The sequence below is a fragment of the Neopelma chrysocephalum genome, unplaced genomic scaffold (assembly GCF_003984885.1).
Source record: "Neopelma chrysocephalum unplaced genomic scaffold, ASM398488v2 Primary Assembly neopelma1_75, whole genome shotgun sequence".
In the NCBI taxonomy this organism is placed as follows: domain Eukaryota; kingdom Metazoa; phylum Chordata; class Aves; order Passeriformes; family Pipridae; genus Neopelma; species Neopelma chrysocephalum.
Genome location: NW_020897736.1, coordinates 7446725 through 7471062, shown reverse-complemented (window position 1 = coordinate 7471062; position 24338 = coordinate 7446725). Strand labels below are relative to the sequence as shown.

General features: G+C 51.7%; 1 protein-coding gene across 4 annotated transcripts; it reads right to left on the bottom strand.

The window, feature by feature from the left end:
- Positions 1–1248: 1248 nt before the first annotated feature.
- On the bottom strand, positions 1249–15588 carry DET1 (DET1, COP1 ubiquitin ligase partner). Of its 4 annotated transcripts, XM_027688251.1 has the most exons (5): positions 15568–15588; positions 13813–14944; positions 10196–10386; positions 8355–8546; positions 1768–4648 (listed from the first exon to the last, which is right to left on the bottom strand). In XM_027688251.1, exons 2-5 carry the CDS (start codon positions 14893–14895, stop codon positions 4459–4461), a joined length of 1656 nt encoding a protein of 551 aa, XP_027544052.1. In that variant the 5' UTR covers positions 14896–14944; positions 15568–15588; the 3' UTR covers positions 1768–4458. The 4 variants fall into 4 exon arrangements, with proteins under 4 accessions (XP_027544053.1, XP_027544052.1, XP_027544050.1 ...); XM_027688252.1 differs by lacking the exons at positions 1768–4648; positions 15568–15588 and adding an exon at positions 1249–1732 and having other exon boundaries at positions 13813–15535; XM_027688249.1 differs by lacking the exon at positions 15568–15588 and having other exon boundaries at positions 13813–15534.
- Between the last annotated feature and the right edge of the window lie 8750 nt (positions 15589–24338).

Here is a 24338-nt window from a genome sequence, read left to right as displayed (position 1 = left end):
AAAAATAAATTAAAAGCCATTTCACCATTCTCTCCTTCTGAGGAATATTTGGCCAGAAAAGCTCTTTGCAGCCATGTAACGAGATAGGGAAGCACAGGGATTCAGCCACAACAATGACCTGGACTCTGGAACTTGGATAGCAAGGCAAAAGCAAACCCACAAAATCCTGTCCTGTTGCTTGTGCACAGGACCAACAATTTGCTCTGCAGCACTCACCTATCTGATAAAGGCTCACAGAAGGAAAAAAGCTGTCAGAGGGCCACGTGTTCCATTGCCATCCCTTTACCACCTCTCTGCCCACAGCCCTGAGAGATCCTGCAGGAAAAGCTGGCGGAAAAGCTGGCAGAAAAGCAGCAAGACAGAGAACATAAACAAGAAAGACAAAGAGACTTCTTTAAGCATCAGAAATCTGATTCTTCTAGCTGGGTCAAAAGGATCAAGGGAAGAGCATAACAGATGCAGCACCTCAGCAAAAGGAACGTCCTGTCAGTACACACAGGGAGCTAAATCAGGGCCAGCCATGAGCACTGGAAGGTTAATTGAAAGGAGTCTTTAGTAGGGGCACGCCATTAATGGATCCATAGGTTTGACTCTAGTGGGATTTCTGTGGCTTGCTGTCTAATGCCACTTATATAAGAAATAATGCAAGTGTCCTGCTTTTACTGCTTGCTTTTTTTTTAAAAAAGCAAAGGCAGCACAAGAAGTAACAAAAGATGGGATTTTGCTGCCAGTCAAACATGGTTTCCAACTCAAGCATCTCCTTGTCACTTTAGTGCCTGTCTGAAAAGCCACAGGCTCAAGAGCTTTCTGGTGTGCTCAAGGTCTGCGCAGGAAAGCATCCGAGAACTGCACATGGGAAAGTGGAGGAAAGGTTCAAAGGAAAATCACATCCATGCTTAGAGGGACTAACACAAACAGGGATGCTGCCAGGGTGTTACAGAGCAGCAGCAGATTACAAGGGGATCCCAGACTTTGGGAAGGTCCCGATCGTGTGTTCTCAGCCACAATGTTCTGCAAAGAGGCAGGGAGCAGCACATGGAAAATCCCAGTGCCTTTGCCCAACCCAGAAGCAGTGGACAGGCAAACAGCTCCTCTGCCAAGCAAGGTGTGTTCAGCTTTGTCCTGGTTTTGGCTGGGGCGCTTACACATGATGGAGCCCTGCTTTCCTGGAGATGACTGAACACTCACCTGCCCATGGGGAGTGGGAATTAATTCCATGTTTTGCTTTGTTTGCACGTGCCTTTTAACCACCCATTAACCAGTCTTTATCTCAACCCACGAATTTTCTCTTTTACTGTTCCAATTCTCTCCCCAGTCCTGCTGGTGAGGGATTGAGCGAGTGGCTGTGTGGGGCTGAGTTTCCAGCCGGGGTTAAACCACAAGCTTTCATCTCTTGATCGTGGATCATCAGCAGAAAATGACCAAAAGGTTAGACAAATGCTATAAATGGTATAAAGGAAGAGTTTCTGAATACAAGTTGAGATAGTAATAATAGACAAAGGGGAAAACACAACTGAAGGCCAAGAATTTCTCTCCCAGCATTAGTTCATGTAGACAAGAATTTGAAAAATCTGCATGAACTACAGAAAAGCCTCAGGTGGGAACATTCTTGAGCACACTTGTACTCCAAATTCCAGGAAGAGTCAGCAAACTCCCATGTGATATGCCTGCATAGTCCAAGACACACCTCTGCCATCTCTTCTTAGCAAAGGAATTCCCATTTGCACCATTCAGGTTTTTGGAAGACAAAGACAATAAATCAGACTCTTCAAGCAAATTCTGTTTATTCCATTTTTGTCTTGTGTTGCTAACAAATCTTTACCCTAACCTAAGAAAAATATCAGGTAGAAAATATCTCCCCTTTCCTCCCACTCTCCCCACCACACACACACACACACTCTTTTTGTTTCTTAAACAAAAGAATCAAAATTTCAAGCATGAGAGACTTTTCTTTCCATACAATTCTGTAATAAAATTAACTCTGTTGTAGATATAAAATGCAGCAGCCAAGACTGGAGGATCTGCTACACTACTCCAAGGCAATTAGTACCCAGAATGATCAGTTTGTCTGCAAACATAATAAGAAAATACTTAGCACTTATCCAGCACTTTTTATCCATGAATTTCAAAGTGTTTTACAAAAGCTGAAAATATGTTTTTGGCCTCATTTACAGAGAAGAAAACACCAGCTGGAACAGGAAGAGATGTGCCCCCAGCCACAGAACAATTTAATAGCAGAGCTAAGAACAGATCTCTGGTCTCTGAGCCCAAAGTCCAACAATTTGTGCCACACTCTCTGCTTCACACAGGGCAGCCTGAATTTAGCAAAAGCCCCAACTATAGAAATGCTGAAGTAGTTTATATTTTTTGCCACTGAAAAAAAAGTCTAAATGGAGCTATTTTAGTAAGGACAGACCTCCTGAGGCTGTGACACCAAGGAGTAAACCCAGTCTCAGATGGAGCTGCTGAAAGCTTTGGAAAAGAAAAAAAAAGTCTTATACTGAAGTGTGAACAGCTGTGAGATGGTGCAGAAGGAGGTAAATCCATGATCTACAGTGTGCAAACGATTCTCCACTTGGAGCTTTAATTGAATGTTTGAAGAACAGATCACAGGATAAAAATCTAAAACCTTGACAGATAGTGTTATTAGATGGAGAGGAACCTGCAGCTAAAGCACACACGGCCTGACACCTGTTAGCAGTGTTCTGACCCACCATCACTCCTGACAGACCTGAGACACCAACAGTGCAAACACCAGAAAAAGAGCGGTGAAATGGAATGTCTTCCCTAGAAATATGTTTAGCAAGTCCAGGAGAGCAGAGAAGTACCATGAGGCAGAGAGTAAAGGCTGATTCAAGGACCCCACGGAACCCTCGATTTCAAAGTCCACCATTCATGCCATAAGCAGGTACCAACACCCACAGAGTTCTCCTGTGCATTACCAGCAAAATGAATGCATGACTCCAACACTCCTCTTCACAGGCATGTGGCCACAGCACATCATCCACAGCTCATTTTGGTCCAAACAAGACACCCACAGGGTCCTTTAAAGGGTTTCCTGTGTATTAGCACCAATTTTCTAATGCCTCCCCTGTACCTCCCATAGGAATGGGACAACAACAGGCTCCAGCTTCCAACAGAGCACCTCATGATGTTGGGATGGTTGTGCTGCCCGGCAGCACAAAGCCCGTGTGCAGAAACCCCCAGATGCTAGCCTACAACCAAAAACTCCATTTTTAAGAGGGAAGGGCAGGCCAGCATCCTCACCAGCCCACGGTGGCAAGGAATTACACCCAGGAGCTTAATTTATCAGCAGCATAAAAACTGCCGTGGTCCAGCCAGCCCCTACACAGCGGCCAGCTGTGCTCTGAAGCCTGGCAACAGCAACTCGGGTTCTCACAGAGAACAGTGTATCAGACAGGGAGAGGTAAGCAATCTAAGACAACAAGCTCATCTCCTAATTGCAAACCTGCAGCAGTGAACATTAATTCAGGTCTCCTCCCTCCTTCCTGGGCAAACCCAAATGCTACTAATTTTCCACGCTCATACTCCAACACACCTGGAGGTGCCAGCAGCTGGGTCTCCTCTCCCTCCAGCAGCAGAAATGCAGATGGCCATTAGGATTCACCCCATGCTGCAGAAAAGTCCTTCTAACGTGACCAAGGAGCTACTACTGCTCCCCTACACCCTTCCCAGCCACCCATCTTCCTTCTGCAGCCACCTCCTTGTGCATTAGAGACACAACCAGCTGCCCTGGCTTGCTGGTATTAACACACCACCTCGCATTTAGGAGCTTTTACAGATACTAAGGCACAAAGATTAAGTGAGTTGCATAAGAGTCAGGAACACATCTCATGTCTCTCAGTTGTAGTGATTTCTCACACCTTTTTTCCTGACCTCTTGCATATCAAAATCACATGAGTAGAATGTGTGGATTGACAGCAGGATCTCGTTTCCCTAGCAATACTGAAGATACAAACAGGGGTAGCTGTATCCAAGCCTTCCCCAGGGCTCCCATCCATTCCCCCTATGACAGGCTGTTTGTCCAACAAGGTAAGAGAGCACCAGTGCAGAAGGGAGCGCTCCACAGGTGCAATGCAAAGCCCCGTCTCTGCCACCCCAAGTCCTACAGCAGGACAGAAAATGGACATGCCTCTGGCAAACCAGGAAAGGAAACCTCAGCTACACTTTGTTCATCCACGGGGATAGGGAAGGACAGCAGCGCTTAATGCAGTGGGACCCCCACAGTACAATCAGGATCAGGAGAAACATCCACACCCTTAACTGGAGCAGATCAGCTTTCCTCAGCTGAGTGCCCCATGAGATGCCACTGGCAGGAGCTCCCTGGTCAGGTTTCTCGACACGAGCGATGGTTTGGTTTCTCACAAGGTGTGAGTGTCTGGCTTTGGTGCGTCTGCGGCAGAGTCCCGGACCCAAGGAGAGCGGCTGGTGAGGCCACTACGTGCAGCTGTGCCTCATGTGGAAGTTCACCACGTACTCGGCGTTGGTGCGCTGCACCGAGATGGCAAAGGGCTCGAAGGGGTGGAAGGTGAAGGCGACCAGGCGCCGCACGGTGTGATTGATGGGCCGCCCCAGGAGTCCCGCCTGGATCTCAAACTTCAGGAGGCCAGAATCACGAGCGTAAAATCTGAAAGGAAGAGAAAGTCAATTATGGCTGTTCCCGACTATTGACTTTGCCATCTGGGCTCTTCACAGACTGCCTTGTTCCATCTCTGGTACTCCCTCAGGGGCAGGAGGTCCTCAGCTGGGTGTCGGGCTCTTGGCTATGCAGAAAAGTCCCTCCTGGGGCAGTTGTTTTCTACTGTCTAGAAAAGCTTCACTTCATTTTAGTATTAGAAGTGAAAGAACTCTGCCTGTCATTTTGGTGGACAAAGCTGATTTCACAAGGGGGAGTAAGTTTGGTTCAGACCCCACCTGTGCTGGCTCTCCATCCTCTCTTAATGCAGGCTGCTCCCCTGGATCCCTAAGATAGATTTATCGTATAGAACTGAGCTTCCTTCTCTTAGCAATGGCCTTCACTGAGAGTGTAAGGCTACCCCTTCCCCCTCCTGGTGCTGCCAGGGAAGGCTTTATGCTGCTGTTCTTGTGCCTTGCTACCTCCCTGTTCAGCTGAAGAAACTTGATCCAATCCTGCTCAAGGGTGCCAAGTTGTACTGTACAGCTCAAGCAAGGCTTTGCAGTTCCTTTTAGATTTCCATCAAAAAAGCATTAATGAGATAGGCTGGGCAGGAAGAACCTAGTGGATTGGATTCCACAGTCAAAGCAAGGGCAGAGCTCAAAGTAAACCTAACATCCTTCTGCTGTCACACACCTGCCTATGGGTCAAGCTCATGTGTGTCTCCGAATAGGTGAGTTCTGGAACACAGCTCCAACACACAGCAAATACTGCCAAGGGGACAAGGCAAACAGTGCTGAAGAGAGGGGAATCTGGGGAAGCTCTTTGCTTCTTGAACCTTCTCTGCACACAGTGTGTAACAGACATGAGCCCAGGTAACACCACTGTCCTCTGCTGCTGTACGAACGTGGGACTGACTCTCTGCGACAGTCCCACACTCCCTAAGATTTTGAAGGAGGTTTCTGGATGTGGTACCTTCACAAATTAGCTGGACTGTAACTCAAATCCTCACCCTGAAGTTGTCTCAGTTCGGTAGACTATTTTCATTAGACCTCTTCCAATTTTCAGCACAGAATTGCCATTTTGCCCCACAGCTGCTTCCTTTTCCACCAACACTTAGTATATGTGGGTATTTTGCATTTTCCTCTGGTTTTAACTCAAAGAATGCTTTTAATCTTGGAGCACATCTGCCCCCCGCCAGCAACACAATGCGCTCAGCTCTCAGTCTGGAAGAATGGCTGATGACAGATACGCTGTTTCAGGAGCAGACATACTCCACATTTTAACAACACAGCCTATTGAGAACCTCATGTTCTTCCTGGAGGGCCACTCTCGTCTCCCTTCCTCTGAATCAAACTGCCAGCCAGCCCTGCCTGAAAATTGCACACAAGAACCCAGCAAGAGAATCACAATCTTGGTATTTGGCTTTTCAAAAAGCCCTTTCCCTCCTACACAAGGCTGGGTATGCAGAGGGTCATTCTTTAAATAAATCACAGCCCCCCATCTGTTCCTCTCTCTCCCAATTCACAACAATTTACTACTCAAGATGAAGCTCCCTGTAATCTAAAAGATGTGCTCAGTTTGGTATTTTTAAATGTATTTTTAAAAGTGCTCTGCAATCAGAGGCCATTTCCATGGGCTCTCACTCTGGGGATAAATTAGGCACTGCAATATAAAATTGTATGTCAACAGAAACAGCAAGACCAGCCTTTTCAAATGTAGGAAAATGGAAGATTTATCTGCAGACCAATTCTTCTGTTAAATGGCTCCTTATTAGCCATCTAGATGGATTTTAGAGACCCCCTGCTATAGGCAGAGTGTGTTAGAGCCTCTTCCTCACAAGTGCCATCATTTCACCCACTGAATATCTCTTCAAGCCTCCTGAAAAGAGACTGGAAGGCAGTGGTGATGGGGAACCTTAAGTCCTTCCAGCCTGAGAGCAAACAACCACTGGTCTCTCAAGTAGGCAGAGTTGAGAACTGAACCTTCCAGGATGCAGAAAGGCACTAAGGGTTAAAAGGACACAGTGCACAGAAGTGCTGAATGGATGTGGAAAAGGTCTGGAGGCCTTCCTAGCTCACACCTTGTGCCAGGAAACTGCACACAGATTATAACACCCTTAACTGCTGAAGGGTTTTCCATTCCAGACAATTACAGGACTTACATTACAAATCCTGTGGTCCTTCATTTCCAAGCCCTCTACCCACAACAGGCAGCTGGCATTATTTTATTAATCCCTTTGTTTTGCATGTGAGAACCACAGCAGCACTATTTGAGCTATTGAATGGTTAAGGTTAGCGCCTCATCTTCTGCTTGCTTTCCAAAAACCAGGAGCCCCACTGCTCCCAGGCTCTATTCAAGTCCTAATTGACTCTGCACAGCTTTGAGCTTTAAAAGCTCTGGCTCTGAAATGCCGGTTTGCTCAGGGGAGGGAGGGAAGGTGGCACTTGGCTTTGTTTACTACAAAGACTCCACCGCAGCAAATGACTGCGGTTCTGCTCCCTTTTGTCTGCAGGAGCCTGGCGCAGGTTGGCGCTGGCAGAGAACTGCCACCCTGCAAGTTTTCCCAACGTCAAGCATGACAAGGGGGAAAAGGGCAGGCTTTCTCTGCAGATAGCACGGAAGCTGGAGATCAAACCAAATCATACAGGCAGAAAAATCAATTAAATATACATAATTTGGGAATTGAGAGCGCAGGAATAATCAGAAGTTCCCTGCCACCTGAGTCAGGGCCAGGGGAGATATGAAAACACTTTTTGAGAATGAATTGATGAAAACAAAGTTGGGAAGCTGGCCAGAATGATCTCCCTAGGCTGCCTGAGCCCCCAACATGTGTGCAGTCACTAAACAAAGCACTCAGGCACTGAAGGCTCTCTTTGTTTTCAGAGCATAGGTTTGCTTCTGCAGTACTGCGAGCGGAAAGACTATTCTGCCTGGAGAACTCAGCTTCTTTGAGCCTTTCAGGCCAGAGATGTTGGATTTTTAACCACTATTGCTTGCAGCCATGGCTGCAGCCAACAAAAAGAAATAAACAGTCCTGGTGTTTCTGCAAGAAGCATTGCAAACCTCCTTATTCCCAAGCTCAGACTGCCAACATCAAAGACTCAGACAGCAGAGGCACTGAATGGCCCTCGGACTTGGCTAAAGCTCCTACTACAGACAGAAATTTCCTACAGAGCACAGAGAGAAGGGGTGTATGAGGAGAAGTGCAGCTCCCAGGGTGAGAACTGTAAACAAGGGAAGTCTGAAAACAGCTAAATCAATACCACAAGCATTCTGAGTAACACCTAACCCAGCCACTGTTTTATTCACAGGACAAACCAGATAATCCTTGCCAGCTAAACCCACATGCTCAAAAAGGATCCTTCCAGCACAGGAAAGCAGGCATCCAGAACTGTATGACTCTGCAGCCCAAACACAACAGCAGCACTGCAAGAAGAGGAGGAGGAACAAGACCATTCATATTGAAAAGGTCAGGCTTCCCCGGTGCAGCACAGTGAGAAAACCTGAAGAAGCCTCCCATACACATGAGTTACTCCAAAGCAGAGAGGCCAAGCTTTGTGGGACTGCTGAAATAAACCCTCTGGTGAAAGGATTTCCTAAGCAAAAGGCCTTGATCTACTCCCTCTTCTTCACATGTGATGCCATGTGGCAGAGGCAATTTAGGATGACTCTCACCCTGCTCCCCTCACATTCAGCTTCTTGGCCTGTCCCATACCTTATGGGGTGATCACCACAGGTCTTGGGCCGCTCCATGACTGACACCCACTTGTCATCGTAGCTGAACAGGGAGAGGTCGAGGTAGGGGCTGCCGCTGTAGGACTGGGCACTGATCGGGAGCTGCCCCAGCAGCCGCCGCACGGCCTCCGTGTGCCCTCCGTACTTGGCGTTCACGATCGTGTCCTTGAACCTGCAGCAAACAGAGAGACACGTTTTGTTCACTAAGGCCACAGGTGAACAGCATAGCTTAAATAAACCAAGGAGGAAAACAATTAGGGAAAGAAAACAGCAGCGAAGAACCAAACCAGCTCACTTCCAAAGATGTATCACAGTGATTCAAGCATCAGCCAGTTGTGGTGACCTTTTTATCCTCCCTCCTCATTACTGTTTCTGCCCTGAAAGTCCAAACTGACAGAAGAAGAAGACTGTGCCTACCCAGGTCTGGCCCCAGCTGCTCTGCAGTACAGGAAATGAACAGGATCAGAAACAGGGAGAGATGGATTAGCAGCTTATCAGTCAATCCAAGTTTTACCATGAAGCCGGGAAACAATATAAGCAAAAGCCAGAGGGTTTCACAGTAACGGTTGAACTATTAATGTTGACTTGAGAATCCCCCTCTCTCCAGCCACTGTGTTTTAAGGGAGAAACCTTAGATGAGGAAGAACCTTGACAAGAAGCACAAAGCTCTTCAGAAACTACAGTGAGCTGAAAGTTCTTCCTGGGGGAGACATTAACACAGGCTGGATTTCCCTTTCCAAACAAAATTTTAAGCTTTCCATGTGCAAGAACAGTCAGATCAGCTGCAGGGATGTCAGACATCAAGAAGGGTAAAACACTTCCATTTAACCAGAAACGCTCAGCCAAAAGCCAGCTCACTCTGGATTATTCTCGATGATACTTTGCTGTGGAAGTTACAACAGTCCTGCTACATGCCCTTATAGCCAAGAGAATGAAAAGATTCGCCTCTTTACTTTAACACAAGGCAGGAGTTGTTCTTCAAGAGTCTCTGGTGAGTCCTCTCGTTCTCTCTTCCATTAAGCATTATGGATTTCCTGACAGGCAGCTCTAGAAAGTTACAGACATAGTCAACTTCGTCACACTTATGTGACATCAATCTAAAATCAACAGAAGCTTAATGCCCATAAGTGAATGCCAAGTACTTTGGATGATGTGAACCAAGTCACTGGAAGAACAAAACACCCTGAGTCACATAAAAGTATATTCCAAAAGAAATAACGCACTCTGCCTCATTAAAATCATGTTTGACTGTTAAAGCACATTCTAGAAAGCCAGGTTATTTTGGTATTTTGCTCAGCTTTCACAATAGGTCTAAGCAGATGAGTTTCTCCTAGCACAGTTTGATGAGAACCACAAGTTTGTCACCGATGTTGAGGAAAATGCTACAGAACAGAGTTTGATACACACTAAATTCAGAGAACATCACTTGGCAAAATATGTCCAACTAGATGACGCCAGCATCTTGACAAATCATATCTTCGGGGACCAAGGCTACTGGGCAGTAACACTTTAATAACCTCCAGAAGAGTTATTACTCAAGGAGAGATGGGAACATCTTTCCCCCAAAACTCCTCTTCCTTCTTCTAAGCACCAGATTCCCACTGCTTTGTGGCAATCCTGTAACAAGGCAGATGCTGTGGAATATAAAACCAAATGCATGAGGCTGCAAGGTGAACCATGTACGAGCCTGCCCCTTACATCACCCTGCAAAGGGGACTAAAGGAACTGGTTTTGTAAGTTATTTGTTATTTGATACTGGCCTTCAGCAGACGGGGGTGAGCGTGTGTCTATACGGTATAAAGCATGCTCCAAATGGCTCACCGGCGCTGGATCTGCCTGGCAAAGTTGTTGCTGGAAGCTGAGCAGGGGAACTGGACAGCCTCACTGTGCAGGGTGGCATTCCTGAAGAGGTCACAGAAGTTCTCAAACAGCTCCAGCAGCTCGTCGGACGTGTTCTCGAACACGGCGATAACCTCCGTGGTCACCATGTTGTACACGACAAAGAACGAGGGCTGGGGAGAGAGGCGGAGGCAGCGGTTACCCAGGGGAGCATGGCGGGGGAAGCTCTCCCTTCCTTCTCCCCACATCACACCACAGACCCTATCCAAATTTCCCCACAGCGCAGGAGAATCCCACACCCTCATGCTAATCCATATTCTCCTATCCAACATGGAAATTATCCACCTCTTAACTGTGATTTTTTTATGAAGAAAACTTAATGGGCTTCCCATTTTTTAACTCCAGCTGATGCAATAGTTCTGTTTTCTCTTCCTCTCTCTCCCCTCCACCAAATCCAAAACACTTTCTCAAGTGCCAAATTTAATTTTCATTCCTGCTGACAAAATGATTTTAGATCCAGTGCTAGCTGGCCATAAATTATTTTTTCTTCTCCGTAGAGACATTGTATCCTTCCCCTTCTTAATATTTGCATCACAGAGAGATGAGCCTTTTTAGTGTACTATGCACTATATCCCTGTCCACAAAAAGTTGTGCCCTCCAGGTACCCTGCCAGCATAGAAATGAAAATCTGAAAGACATTGATGACTTCTTTTTAGTGCTGATGTTCTTGTGCAAGAAGGCCCTTGTGTTGCACTGTGGATTTGGCAATGGCAATGTTTCCTGACACGAAGTTGGGAAAAAGGTGACATTGTGTCAGCACAGCTACATCAAAGGGAGATGACATTCCCATTCCATCGGGAAAGGGCAGATTTAATTCTAGGTCATTAAAAGTAGCTTTCATTAGACACATTGGCACCCCAAATAAGAACCTGCCCCCACTTCAGAGGTAACAAATTCCCGTGGTATATGCACGTGCCTGATTAATCTTCTGTCAATAGAGGCAACTTCTAAATGCTTCACCTCCTGCTCCCAAAAACAATGCTCAGGGATGACGGCAGGCACTCTGCCCACCTCACCCACCCCCAAATATCACAAGGTTTGTTTGTTTTACAGCCCCAAAATAAACTGTGATAATACAGTCCAGCCCCCACATGTCAAAATGTAGCGTGCTAGATGAGGTTACTCACTAGACTGCTGCCTAAGGAAAGGGAAGCCCTTCTGAAATAAAGGGTTGGAGCAGACAGAAAATAAGAGGAGACAGCAGAAGGAGACACTATTTAAATCACTGAAGACTGTAGGGAGTACCCTCCTACCTTAAATAAAAAAGTTCCTTGGCCAGGTTAACATACAGACACATCTACAGGATGCCCCTGAGCAGAGAAACTACCCTCCCTGCTTTTCAGCAGCACCTGTAACACCAGCAAAACATCATCACAGCATGAGAGGCAGCAGCTGAGTGTCACAGAAATCACGCAGCAAAGCTGTCAAGTCTATCAACAGAAGCCTGGAATAGCAACAACAACCCCCAAGCTACATATGCACAGCACATCTCAAAGGATCCGGTGCAGACCCAGACAAAAAACACGCAACCCACAAGTATAAACAGTGACTCCTCAACCTTCTTGGCAGAGAAGCCAGAGAGTAGAGAGGAGCCTGAATTTGGATGAAACTTTATGTTCCTTGTCTGATAGACGAAAGAAAAATCAGAGCTGTAGGTATTTTGAGAGCCAAGTTTTCTTCAGGAAGCCCTACCACAACGCCTACGCTCAGGAAGGTCTGCGGAGTCTGCTCCACAGCTGGTATTATCTCCTGGAAGAACTGAGAAATGAGATGCTTTTCCTTCAGCATAAAAGCCAGCACCTGAGGCTAAACCAACCACAGCCTGCATCTTAAAGTAACCCCCGGGTGAAGAGAGTTGAGAGCTCCCTGCAGCAAACCAGGCACAAAAGCCCCAGTAACCACAGCGGAGCACTGAGCTGAGCCTGCCACAAATATCTACATCAGGGTCAGGAGCTCATTCCAGACATCAGCAACGAGCAGAACGCTGCAGGCCATGTCCACAGAGCTTTAATGTCTCTGAGACAGATGTTCAGTTTTACACCAATGAGCAAAGTGGACTAGATTAAGCCTTCCTATTTCCTACCAAAGCAACTTCCCCAAACAAACACCAAAGATTAATTAATTAATTAATGGCCAGTCTTCGCGAACGAAGATTTGGGGAAAGGTCTTTTACCTTTCCAGCCTGCGCAATGGATTTTTTAGGTGAGACACAGCCTGCGCTGAACTGAGCCCACCCTTTAATCCTAAGGTTCATCTGCCGGGGCCAAGCAAGCTTGGACAATGGCAGTGAGGTCCTCAGGACGTAGGTTTGTTTAGAGTGACCTTCTCTTAGATGGATGGCCTCACAGGGCTAACAAGCTACCATCTGCCCGGGGAACTGGCTGGATTCGAACCTGCGTTGCAGAGGTGAGAGTCCTGCATGCTAACCACTAGGCCACCAGGGGTCCCCGACCACCAGGGGTCCCCGAAACACCAAAGAAGAGAAAAATAAAACAAACGAGAGTCATCTTCCAGGAAGAATTAGACTAAGACAACAAGCTAAGAGCTACTGTCTATTTCTTCTATGATCTAAATCCTGGTGGAAGAGAAGGGTATGAGAGAAAAACAAACATCTGGGGAACAATCAGACCTACATGCTGTACTGGAGATTTATTACAAATTCTTGCTGAATACTTTTAACAGAATAAAAACCAAGCTTGTTAAAGGAATAAAAACTGGCTTAAAAAAAATCTCTCCATTTCACAGAGTTCCAAATGTGGCCACCACTTAAACAGCAGTGAAAAGAGATGATCAACCTGCAGGGTGGTGAAACGTCTGGAGAGACACAGCACTGACTGAGCTACATTTGCTGTAATTCCACTTCTTTAGTACTAAACTGAAAGGAGAAGCAATTGGGACATTAGCCAGATCTAAGAGCTGCTACTCCAATTTGGAGAGATCATAAATACTGTCTCTCACTGAAGCTTGAAAGAGTAAGTATGCAGGCAGAACAGAAAAGGTAATTCTACTGGGGAAAAAATGAAGACTATTATATTTGAAAAATGTGCTTGAAGATACATGAGAAAAGGGAGAGACTACCTCCACACTTTAAGTGGACTTCATGAAATATCAGCTAAAAATAAATTCAGCTGGGTATCTGGAAGGGAAAGAGGGTTCTACAGCATCTATGAGTATGGGGAACAAACCCTGGAGAAAGGGAACTCACTAACCATGTCAGATCTTTTCTCTCTCATTTTTCAGCTGAGAAGGAAGAGATGAAATTATGCAAACAAAAGACATAAAAGTTATTTAATATTAGAGGCATCAAATGTTCTCGTAAGAACAAAGTCCTGGGGATCCTAAACAACATTCACAGGCTCAGCTAAGAAACAAGTATTGTACTGCTTGAGCACTTGCCCCAAAGCAATGAGCAGCCTGAGGACAGAGGCAGTACCTGAGCAACTTAGTCTAGTGGAAGGTTTCCCTGCTCATGGCAGGGGAGTTGGAATTAGATGATCTTTAAGGCCCCTCCCAACCCAAACCATTCTGTGATTCTATACCTGGGAAGGATCCGTCACCCGCAGTGTGACCACGTCCTCACTGGTGTATTTGATAAAGAGATGGTTCTCGTCCAGGAGCTGCATCTTCCACATGCGGAGCTGCCTCAGCTGGTCAAAGTACTGGAAGAACCTTCTCTTTGCTATAGCGCTTCCATCCTGCTCAGCCCTCCTCCACAGGTACACCAGCAGCCTGTGCTTCAGGGAGTTTATGAAGGGCTCTTTGTAGGGGTTGGCCATCCCTGTCTGCGAGTCCCGCTGCACCTCGGGATACACCGCAGACAGGGTCAGGAGATCATCCTCGTAGCAGAAGCGGCCGATGGTCCGCACGTCGATGAACGTCCCCTCGGGCGTCACCTGGAAGACGTGGATGGTCTGCTGCTGCACGGAGAGGATGGCCAGGATGTTCTTGTAGAGGTACAGCCCCTGGTTGTGGGACAGGATGACCTTGTCGCACTTGAAGGTGCGCGTGTCGCACAGCCGGCCCGTGTGGAGGTCGATGATGTGCAGGGAGTAATCCTCGAGCGGGGAGCGCGGGTTGGGGGTCACGGACTCGCTGTTGCGATACACCTCGAAGAAGGGCGGGTGCGGCTCCTCGGGCAGGTAGGCGGCCGAGCCCACGATCACGTACCGGCAGTCGTCCGTGAACAGGCTGCACTCACGGTTCAGGTGCTCCCCGTTGGAGGCCACGTTGGTGATGTGCAGCAGCACGAAGAAGCGCTCAAAGAGCCGCCCGCGGATGTTGACGGACCGCTGGTCGTTGCCGTTGGCCAGGATCTCCCCCTCGTAGCCCTGCAGCAGGTCCTCGGCCGCCTGGCAGCCCTGGTACTCATAGATCTCCAGGGAGGTCTGGTCGGAGGAGAAGGCAATGAAGTAGCGGCCATCGGGGGAGAACTTGCGCAGGAAGCAGGGCGGCTTCTCCACATTGACCACGGTGAAGTTGGGAAAGACATTCTGGTGGAAGACACGGACCTGGTGCCAGTGGGTGCCAGCCTTGCCGGAGCTGATCCGGCGGCGCTCCAGGCGGTGGATGACGTTCTGGTTCTGGATGCGCCGGGGCCGGATTGTGGGGGCCTCATGGTCCATGGTCAGGGCTCTACCTCATCCTCTCCCTCCGGGGAACAGCACAAGAGCTCTGGGACCACACGAGGTGGAATTCAGGGGATCTGCTCACATGGACCCACAGCACCCCAGGGGGGTGGCTAAAAGGGGCAGGCTGGACTTTAGGAGGGGGGAGATAACACAGGAGAGCACTGGGAGCAGGGGGAGAAACTGGGAGAGAGATATCAGCAGGAGGCACCAGGAAATCAAGGGGAGCCCAGAGGTGCTCAAGGGGAGCCCCCAGTGCACTGAGGGGTGGTGGTAGCTGCAGGTCTGTCTGCTGAAAAGAGACACACAGCGGGGCACCGGGAGGGAGTCAGGAAGAGGGGCAGGCACAAGTGGACACCAAGGGAATGGAGGGAGCCCAGGGAGCCAGGGATAATTCGCAGACCTGATAAATGGCAAGCACGAGAAACTGGGGGCGAGAGGGCACAGAAGGAGTCACCGCGATGCGCCCGGCCCGCCTACCGAGGGGGGAGCGAGGAGCCCCGGTCCCCCGGGGCCGTGCAGGGACTGAGGTCCAGGGAAGCCCGGGGGCAGCCGCGGGTTCGCCCGCTGAACGGCGCGAGGCTCCCAGCAGTTCTCCCGCTAGGCTGGGGGTTGAGGGGACACGGGGGACCCGGCTGAGGGCCCGGGGGAGGCCGCGGCCGCGCTCACCGCCGGGGCCGCGCCGGGTCCCCTCACGCCATGGCCGCCGCCATCTTTCCGCCACCGCACAGCGGCAGGAGGGCGGTGCGGCCACTTCCGCTTCCGGCCGCGGGACAGCGAGGGGGGGCGGCCGGGCCAGATCGGCTGAGGGCGTCTGAGCGCGCCCCCTGGCGGCTGGAGGAAGCGCTGCTCCGGGCACCCCCAGAACCCACAGCAACCATCCTGGAACCATCCTGGAAACATCCTGGAACCGTCCTGCACCCATCCCGCAGCCTCTGCACCCCTCCAGCACCCCCTGCCTCCGCCCTGTACCCATTCTAGACACCCAACACCCATTCAGAACCTGCTAGACCCATCCTGTACCCCCTGCACCCACCCTACACCCATTCTACATCCACTCTGCACCCACCCTGGATTCATCCTTCATCTCGTGCACCCATAATGGACCTACCCTGTACCCACAGCACCCATCGTACAACCGACCAGCCCCTGCACCCTATCTCAGCACCCCCTGCACCCCTCTTGCACTCCAGCTACCCCATCCCAGCACCCTCTGCACCCCCATCCAACCATCCCCAAGCCCCTTGCACCATCCTGCACCCCCATCCCTGCACCCAAACACCCCCGGAGCCCCTCCACGCCTGGAGCACCTCCATCCCCAGGAGGGGTCTGGCATGGTCCCATTACTCCTTGCACCCCCTGTATCCCGAGTCCCCACACGGGGACACCACAGGGGACATCACACCTGCCGCCAGCACGTTGGGGTGCACCCCAACCCTTCAACCCCGGCACCGGCCGCAGAGATTGGGGTCACCCCCGGGCACCTCCTTGGCCTTTCCAAGGGGCTTGAAAGCCTTTTGCTCGCCTTGCCTTTTACCAGCACCCCCTCCCGCCCCGTGCATTAGTGTCGAGGGCAGCTCCGAGGGGCACTTCTCTTTCAAAGGGAAGGAAGGAGGAACATCAGGGGGGCCCTTGAGATCCATTTGCGAGCCTCTTGCCGAGGCTGAGCCGACACACCGGCTCTTGGAGCCACTCCACTGGCAGGCGTGGGAGCTGGGAGCGGGGGGCACTGGGCTCCATCCGGGGTGCTGGAGAGCTGGGTGACAGTGACACCCAGTCAGCATCGCACCGGCATGATTGGGGGATGCTCCTGCTGTGCCAAAGCTCTCGCCATTGAATTCCCAGGGATCCTTCGTCTGTTTCATGTGATGCTTTAGGGCCCAGACAGCAGTGGGGCAGAGTAGGACCCCACCACCCAAGGGGTTGGGACCTGGGTGGCTCCAACTGCCTTCCCGCAGGGATGGGGGAAGGCAGAATACCTGGCACTCCCGAGCCTGGCACACCCTGGGTGACCCTCTGCGTGACCCCACTGCCACCCCACCTGCCTGCCCCATTCCAATCTTCCACTGGTTCCATGCCCAGCAGCCATATCCTGTGTCCCTTCCCGCCTCCCGGTGTCAGAAGGCGTGATGACAAGACGAAAATTGATGGCTCCGGTGTCCCTCTTTGTCTCTCTGGCTCCTGCCTAATTAATTGAGATCCACCTTAATAGGATCAAACTAAATACCAAGAACATCCAACCACACAGCAGCTGGCATGAAAACAAGCACCCGGCACACACACACCGAGAGGCAGCTCACCGGACAAAAGGGTAGTTAATACAGCAGCAATTAGTGCTTCCAGAGCTAATAACTTCATCACAGTAACTGTCCCACAGCTTCAGCCCCCTCCCCAGTGCCTGGGAGAGGTCGGAGGACCCTCACTGGAGAGGTTTCAGCCATCAGCAGGGATTTGCATCACGTGCAATGGATCTCATTGCTGGCACAAGGCTGGGGGCAAAGTTAGTCCTGGCTTACTTTGGCCTGGGGGATGGCAGGAGGTGGGGGGTCACCGTGCCAGATTCCCCCCCCCCAACCCCAGGTGAATGTTGGTGGTTCAGGACTCCTGGGATATTTCCCACCTCCCACAGCATTTTGTGCCATCCCTTAGGGGCCCAGCACTGGGGGACACGTGGCTGTCCCCACCCTTGTCTGCTGGGGGACAGCAGGGAGGCGAGGTATCCCTCTGCACATCCCCAGGCCAGAGGAACAGGGAAAGCCCCTGTCTAGAGCCCACAGTGCCGGTACAGGGTTACTGGGGGCTGGTGTGGGTGTCACTGGGAACTCCTATGGAGGTTACTGCAGGCTGGTGTGGAGGTTTCTGGGGATTGGTATAGAGGTTACTGGGAATGGGTATGGAGGTTACTGGGGGCTGGTCCAGGGGGCTGCTGGGCTCCTTCAGCTTCACAGAGTAGCTGTGGGTCCATGGCTTTGGGTCTCATTGGGCTGATTTTGGTGGAAATCCCTTTAGCAGCATGTCGTGCCGAGGAGAGGGATCCTCCGTGCCTTCACCAGCCCCACCGCTGCCCTGCCAGAGCTACATCCACCTCCAGCCTCTTTCTCCAGAGCCAGCAGGTGGGTTAAAAAAAAAGAAAACAATAAATCGCAGCCCACTTCAGCTGGTTTGGATAATTTTTTTCCTGTTCCTGAAGCAAGGACCCTTCTTGCTTTGGCTGTTTACCAAGAGCCTCCCAGCTCTGGATCCTGTGGCTGCTTTCCCAGGATTAGAGAGGGTATCTAAGGAGAGCAGGGCTGTGGAAGTCGCAGGGCTGGGCTGGGCTGCTCCCATCCTGGCTGCCCCACCAGCCAGATACAACCCCCACCATGAAATCCCTGTGGGGAAAAGCTGGACCATCTCCTCACACGGATGCCCATGGAGGAAGAAAACCCTCCAGGTCCTGAACATCACCATCCCACTCTAATGGCCACTGGGCTCACTGGTGGTCAACTTCTCCATTGTGCTGTGGGTGGGGAATAAGAAAATGAACCTTTTTTTATAATATATCAAAAAAAGAAGGTGAAGTTTGCACAAGAGCCTGGTGTGGGGAGAATGCTGCAGCCACGAGTGGTGCCTCGATGCCCCCCAAGCCCCTCCATATGCAGGGATGAGTGGCTGTTCTGCACAAACCAGCTGCCTCCACGGAGTGATTTTAGGTGGAAGCGTCCTAATGATGGCAGCGACAAACTTCAGCTGGGGAAACTCTTGTTGGCGTGAGAGAAGAGCACGTGAAGCAGACAGAGACCTTGGGCGTATCTCATCTTTCTAAAAGAACAAGGATGTAATTCAATACTTACAATATTGAATGTTTACAATATTAGAACATTTACAATGAATATTACAATGTTGTAAATAATAAATATTGTAAATATTGTAAATGTTAAATATTTACAATATTCCCCAAATCTGGGGAGTTACTTCAGTCATATTTTCAGAGTTTGGGGCTCCCGTTGCATGGGGATCCATGCACACATTTGCACGTTTTCATAAAGGGGTGAACAGGTCCTGTCCACTGTGGCTGGCACTCAGGGCTCCCCATCTGCAGCCCCTCTCCCCCTGTTGAGCAGGTTTCACTGGGATTGGGCTCCATCAAAGCCAAGTTTGCAGGTTGTAGCACTTGTGGACTTTCACAGCTGTAAGGGAACCTTTCCTTGCCGCCACAGCGTCCCTTGCTCTGGTTTTAACTGGCATCAGAGACTCATTTTGGAATGGAACTGGATGAATTTTGGAGGCTCTTAATGGGAGTACCACTATCCCATGGTCTGTGGGTCTGGGGTCGTTGGGTATGGGACTGGGCCCCCTTTTCTTGCTCCTGGTGCTGTCTCTGCTTGAAGGCAAGATCTGCTTTAAACACCTTCCAAAACTTTCCTGACCTTTGCAAAACACCCCATTGCAGGCACTGAGCACAGGCAGGACCAGAGAGGCAGGAGCTGGGTGGTGCCTGGTCCACCCGGGGTGCCCACGGGATGACTGGGAGTGCCACCGCTGGGGAACTGGGGTCCCCTAAGCACAGGAGACGGCAAGGGACCAGCACCCTCATAGGCAGGGAGACAGCAGCACCCACCCCTGCTGCAGTGTCCGGGCTGGGGGAGCATCCAGCTGCTCCTCACCCCACGGAGAGAGCTGGAGCTGCCCACCTGCTTAACCCACAGCCAGCTTCCTGTGTGCGGTGACAGCCCTGTCCCCTCCCACACACCCACCACAGGACACCGGTCCTGTCCCCACCGTGCCACCCGCGGGGTGACAGCGCTGTCCCCCACCATATACCCATCACAGGGTGACAGTCCTGCCCCTCCCGTGCCACCATGGGGGTGACAGCTCTGTGTCCCCCGTGCCACCCATGGCGTGACAGCCCTGTCCCCTCGCCGTGTCCCCCGGGGGGGGGGGGGGCAGCCCGGCAGCCTCCTCCCCGCTGATGCGCAGTGACATTTGCAATCTGTTGCCATGGGCGCTCGGGGACTTTTGCTGTGGAGGGGAATCGCGTTTCTCCCCCCTCCTCCTCCTCCTTTTCCCTCCCTCCCGATGACGTCATGGATGACCACGGTGGTGACAGGGCCACCTGTGGGCTGATGAGGGGTTTAAAGAGACAGTCTGCAGCTGCAACAGGAGCCCTGGCCATTGTCTCCGCACCTGAGAGCGGGGTAACCTGCAGCCCCCAGACCATCCATCCATCCCTCCATCCATCTATCCACCCACCCCATCTCATCCATCACATCCCATCCGTCCCACCTCATCCCCGCATCCTCTGCCTCCATCACTGCAGCTCTCCCGGGACCGGGGCATCCCAAGCAGGGTTCCGTATCCCTTCCCTGTAGAGGCTTCTCCAAGGTAAGGCTGCGCTCCGTGCCCTCCTGTCCCACTGGGGACCCCGGTGGGCTGCTAGCAGCGTTTGGTGCTGCAGCCTGGAGGGATCCCCTGGGAATCCAAAGCCTGGATGGTGTACCCCCACCTTGGACAGAAGACAGAGCAATCCCTGGGACAACAAATCCCCTGAGGTGGCATTTCCCTGCTTGCAAAAAGGGGCTGGGATGCTCCTGCCTGGGGTAGCACTGAGGTGTGGGGGGTCTACAGGGTCTTCATTCCTTGTCACACGGCATTCCCAGACCACCACAGAGCATCTGCCTTCCGTCTATGCCAACCCTCTGGAATGAGCCTTGAGCATCTCTTTGTCCCTGCAGTGGTCCTCATGAAGGGGACCCTCAGAGCTGGTACCATGTCATGCACCTGAAACCCACCATGGCCAAGCCCTGAAGGGCCGCGGGCGATTCCAGGAGCCACAGGTGATGCCAGGAGTCATGGTGCAGGCTGTAGGAGCAGGCAAGGGCAGGAGGAGAGGAGCTGCACCCCTCATTTTAGGGGAAGGAAGGACCATCTCTGCCCTGTCGTCAGGGCTTTGTCCCACTGTCCTTCCAGCTCCGATGGGGCGAGTGGCAGGTAAGTGCCTCCGTTCGGTGTCACTTGGATGTGTGGGCAGGGAGCGAGGTAGAAAAAGGGTCTGTGAGAGGCTTGGAGAAGAGCAGATGTGTGTGCAGGGATTGGTGTGTGTGTTTACCCTGAGAGGAAGGTTATGTCCCTCCCCACTGGATTTACCCCAGTGGTGACCATGCAAGTCGCCAAGTTCCCACCAAGCAGTCCTTGAGGGTCTTTCCAAGCCCACAGATGCCTGCAGTTCCAGATCCACTGGAGCCTGCATGGACTCCCAACAGCTACAGAGCCGCTGGTCCCACAGGGTTGGCTGTCATGGGAGCAAAGCAACTGGGGCAAACTCCAGGGTGAATAGCCTGGGCTGCCTCTGCAGCCTTCCCAGGGACAGCTGGCGTGGAGACATGGGGCAGGATGGGCAGGGGACCACACTGCAGTGACTCTGTAGTCCATACTTGAGGATCTGAGCAAACCCAGGGATGCAGCTGACCCTGGTACCCTGGGATCCTGCTGGAGTCAGGCTGTCTACATCCCGGTCCTGCAGTGCTGGGATCTGAAGGAATAGGCAGTGGCATGTTTCTGCCATCCATCCCTCAAAAGATGCAGAGGGATTAGGCTGGGCCTGGTTTTTGAGTGGAAGAAGCAAAATGTGAATTGTCTGACAGGTGGCAGTTTCTGCCTGGATGGCCTTGGTGTTTGCCCATTTGGTAGCAGCAGAAGCGCAGGGACACAACCTGGACTTCTGGGCAATGGTCTGGGAGATTTGGAGGGAAAACCGGCAGCCCCCAGTGATGCTCTGTCACCTTTGCCCCCATTGCTGCCATGGGCACACTCCGTGAGTGCCATCTGTAAATCTGGGAGCTCTGGCTATGCTCAGCACCCCAGCATGGCACAGGGCAGCCCTGGGTGGACTCACCTTGCTTTGGAAGGCTTTGGGAAGGCTGAGGCTGCTGCTCCATGGGCAAAGCTCAGAGGGGGTGACGGGTCTGTGGCAGAGGGCTGTTGAGGGGGTTGGCTCCCAGGTGCGCAGTTGGGCTCATCCCCTCCCTGCACGTTGCATGGGGCAGAGGCTGCTTGAGCAGCAGCCACAGAAAGCAGGAGCTAATTTAATAGTAGATAGGCACGGGTGAGGGCTGCCTGCTTTCCCAGTGGCTCTAAAAGGTGCAAATAGAGCTGAACAGACATGGGGTGTGGGGTCTGGCTCGTGCAGATGAACACATGGAACAGGCAGGGGATGTACAACACACGGGAGGAATTGTGGAGTAGTGGCTGTCTGAGCCCAATGGTCCAGGGATGCACTATGTAGCCGGCCTTCTTTTCCTGCTTCAAAATCCTGCAAGAGCATGTAACCAGAAGAGAACTCTTGCCTGTGTGTGAGGACACCCAAACACACACACACGCACACACACACACACACACGTGTCCCACCCCAATATGTCGTGGAACCAGGGAATGCCAGTACACGAGCTGGTTACGCTCCCAGCTCCCCCCCCCGGCAGGCGCTTCCACCTCCCCCATTCCCTCAGGGGAAACTCTTCCCAGGCTGGTGATGGATAACACTGCCAGAGCTCAGGCTTCTTTCTTGACCCTCCTTCTGGCATCATCCAAATTCCCTCTGCCAGCATTGTAGGCTTCAATTTGAGATGTTGCCTGAGCTTGAGGTTAAATGCCTGTTTGCCACTGTCTTAAATAGGGATGGGGTCTCCAACAGGGATTTCTCTGGGTGGGGAATGAGGTTGAGACCTTGCTCTGGTGATGAGGAATCCAACCCTTTGCCCACAGGAGGCAGAGTTAGGGTGAAGTGGCCAATTCCACCTTCAAGGCTCCTCCCTGGTCTGTATTTTCTCATCAGGATCTGAGCCCACCCAAGGCTCAGGATGTTGCTGTGTGCTGGAGTGACGGCTCCTTCTGGTCAAACACCAGGAGGGGATGAAGGTGCCAGTTTTCATGCTGCCCTTGGCATGCTTCAGGCTGGACTATGTCCAAGCCACAGGGAGGAAAGGTGAGGAACCAATGCCACCAGGCAGTAGCCAGCATCCCTCACCTCCCAGCCTGGCTCGGCGTGTGCACGCAGCAGGCACTGGCTCACCAGCAGTGACACGCAGGCTTTTCCAGCACAGCCTCTTAACCCAGCTAATTCCCTTGTTTGCTCCTGCCAGGCCCGCTGTGCCCCTGCCAGGGGATGGCCCGAATCCTGCTAATTGCACCAGCAAGCAGCCATGTGTCTCCATCACTGGGGTTGTTATTCTCTGGGGTTATTTTGGGGACTGCTGGCCCTTACCTGGCAGTGTGGGTCAGGGCAGTGATTGGCAGCACCCCTTGCCACTTCCCCTTCACCATCTCCCACTAAATTATCTCAATTATAGATTGACTCCCCATAGGGTCTCACCAGAAATCAGGGAGATCCTTGGCACGGCACAGCCTAATGTTTCTCCCATTCCTTCTTTCCCGTCAGGAAGGCAACAAAAGCACAGTGAGAGGAAGGGCTGCCTGAACTCACCTAACCCACTCCCAGCCCAAAAGTCCACATCTCCAAGGCTGGTTTGGAGGTCCTAGAGTTGATTTGCAGGTGCCATAGCTCCCCCTCACAACAGTCCCCTGCTCTCCTCCCCTCCTCATCCAGGGGAGGCTCAGGGTGCCAGCAGCACCCTGGAGCATCCCTCACCTCCCACCTCCCCATTCCCTCCTCCTGTCCCCAGGCCATCTGGCCACACTCATCCATGTTAAACAAATGCTGGAGTCTATTATCAGGCCCTGCCTCCCCCTTCCCCCCCAGACAGATGGAGGCTGAGCACACCCGGAGCCCCAGCCCGCAGCATTCATGTGTGTGAATGAGAAAATTGAATTATTTATGGCCATGTGAATAAGGCTGGCGGCTGCGGAGGCCGAGCGGAAAGGACTCCATTACGTGGAGAGTACCTGTTGCTATGGAGCTGGGGCTTCTTCCCCATGGCCCCCCATGCACAGCTGCATCCCTGCCCACCCCCCAGCCTCCCCTGCTCCTCACAGAGCTGGGATGGAGAGCAGAGCTGAGTGCTGGACTGGCCACAGTGTGCCCAGTATGGGTGCTTTTCTCCCTGCATTCTGCCTGGTGCTCCTGCAGACCGCTTTGGAAATTAGTCCAAATCTCCTCACGTTTTGAAGCAGTACCCCCAGTGCAATATGGGGATGGTGTGATGCTGGTGGCCAGTGGCTCCCTGATTCCCTGGCCACAGTGCTCTGCAGCCAGAAAGCAGTGGGAAGTGTTGGGGCGGGCAGCAGCAACACCTCATGGCTGGGGCTGGGCAAAGCAAGCCTGATCCTGGCACAGCACAGGGTGAGGGCTGACTCAGCTTGGACTCCTTAACTCCCCTTAAACCTCCGAGGCAGTGGGAGCTGTGAATTGAGGCTCCCCCAACCCCCACATGCCCAGGCAGAAGAGGAGCTTTGCAAGAATGGGGACTCCTTCCACAGCCACCTGCATTGCAGCCTCTCCTTCAGGG

Bases quoted from the DNA above. Each gene is read 5' to 3' on its own strand.
- DET1 (XM_027688251.1), bottom strand. From the start codon at position 14,895: ATGGACCATGAGGCCCCCACAATCCGGCCCCGGCGCATCCAGAACCAG. The intron at 8,547-10,195 runs GTGAGCCATTTG...TGTTTGCTGCAG, and splicing joins GCCAGGCAGATCCAGCGCCG to GTTCAAGGACACGATCGTGA. The intron at 4,649-8,354 runs GTATGGGACAGG...TCTTCCTTTCAG, and splicing joins TGTGGTGATCACCCCATAAG to ATTTTACGCTCGTGATTCTG.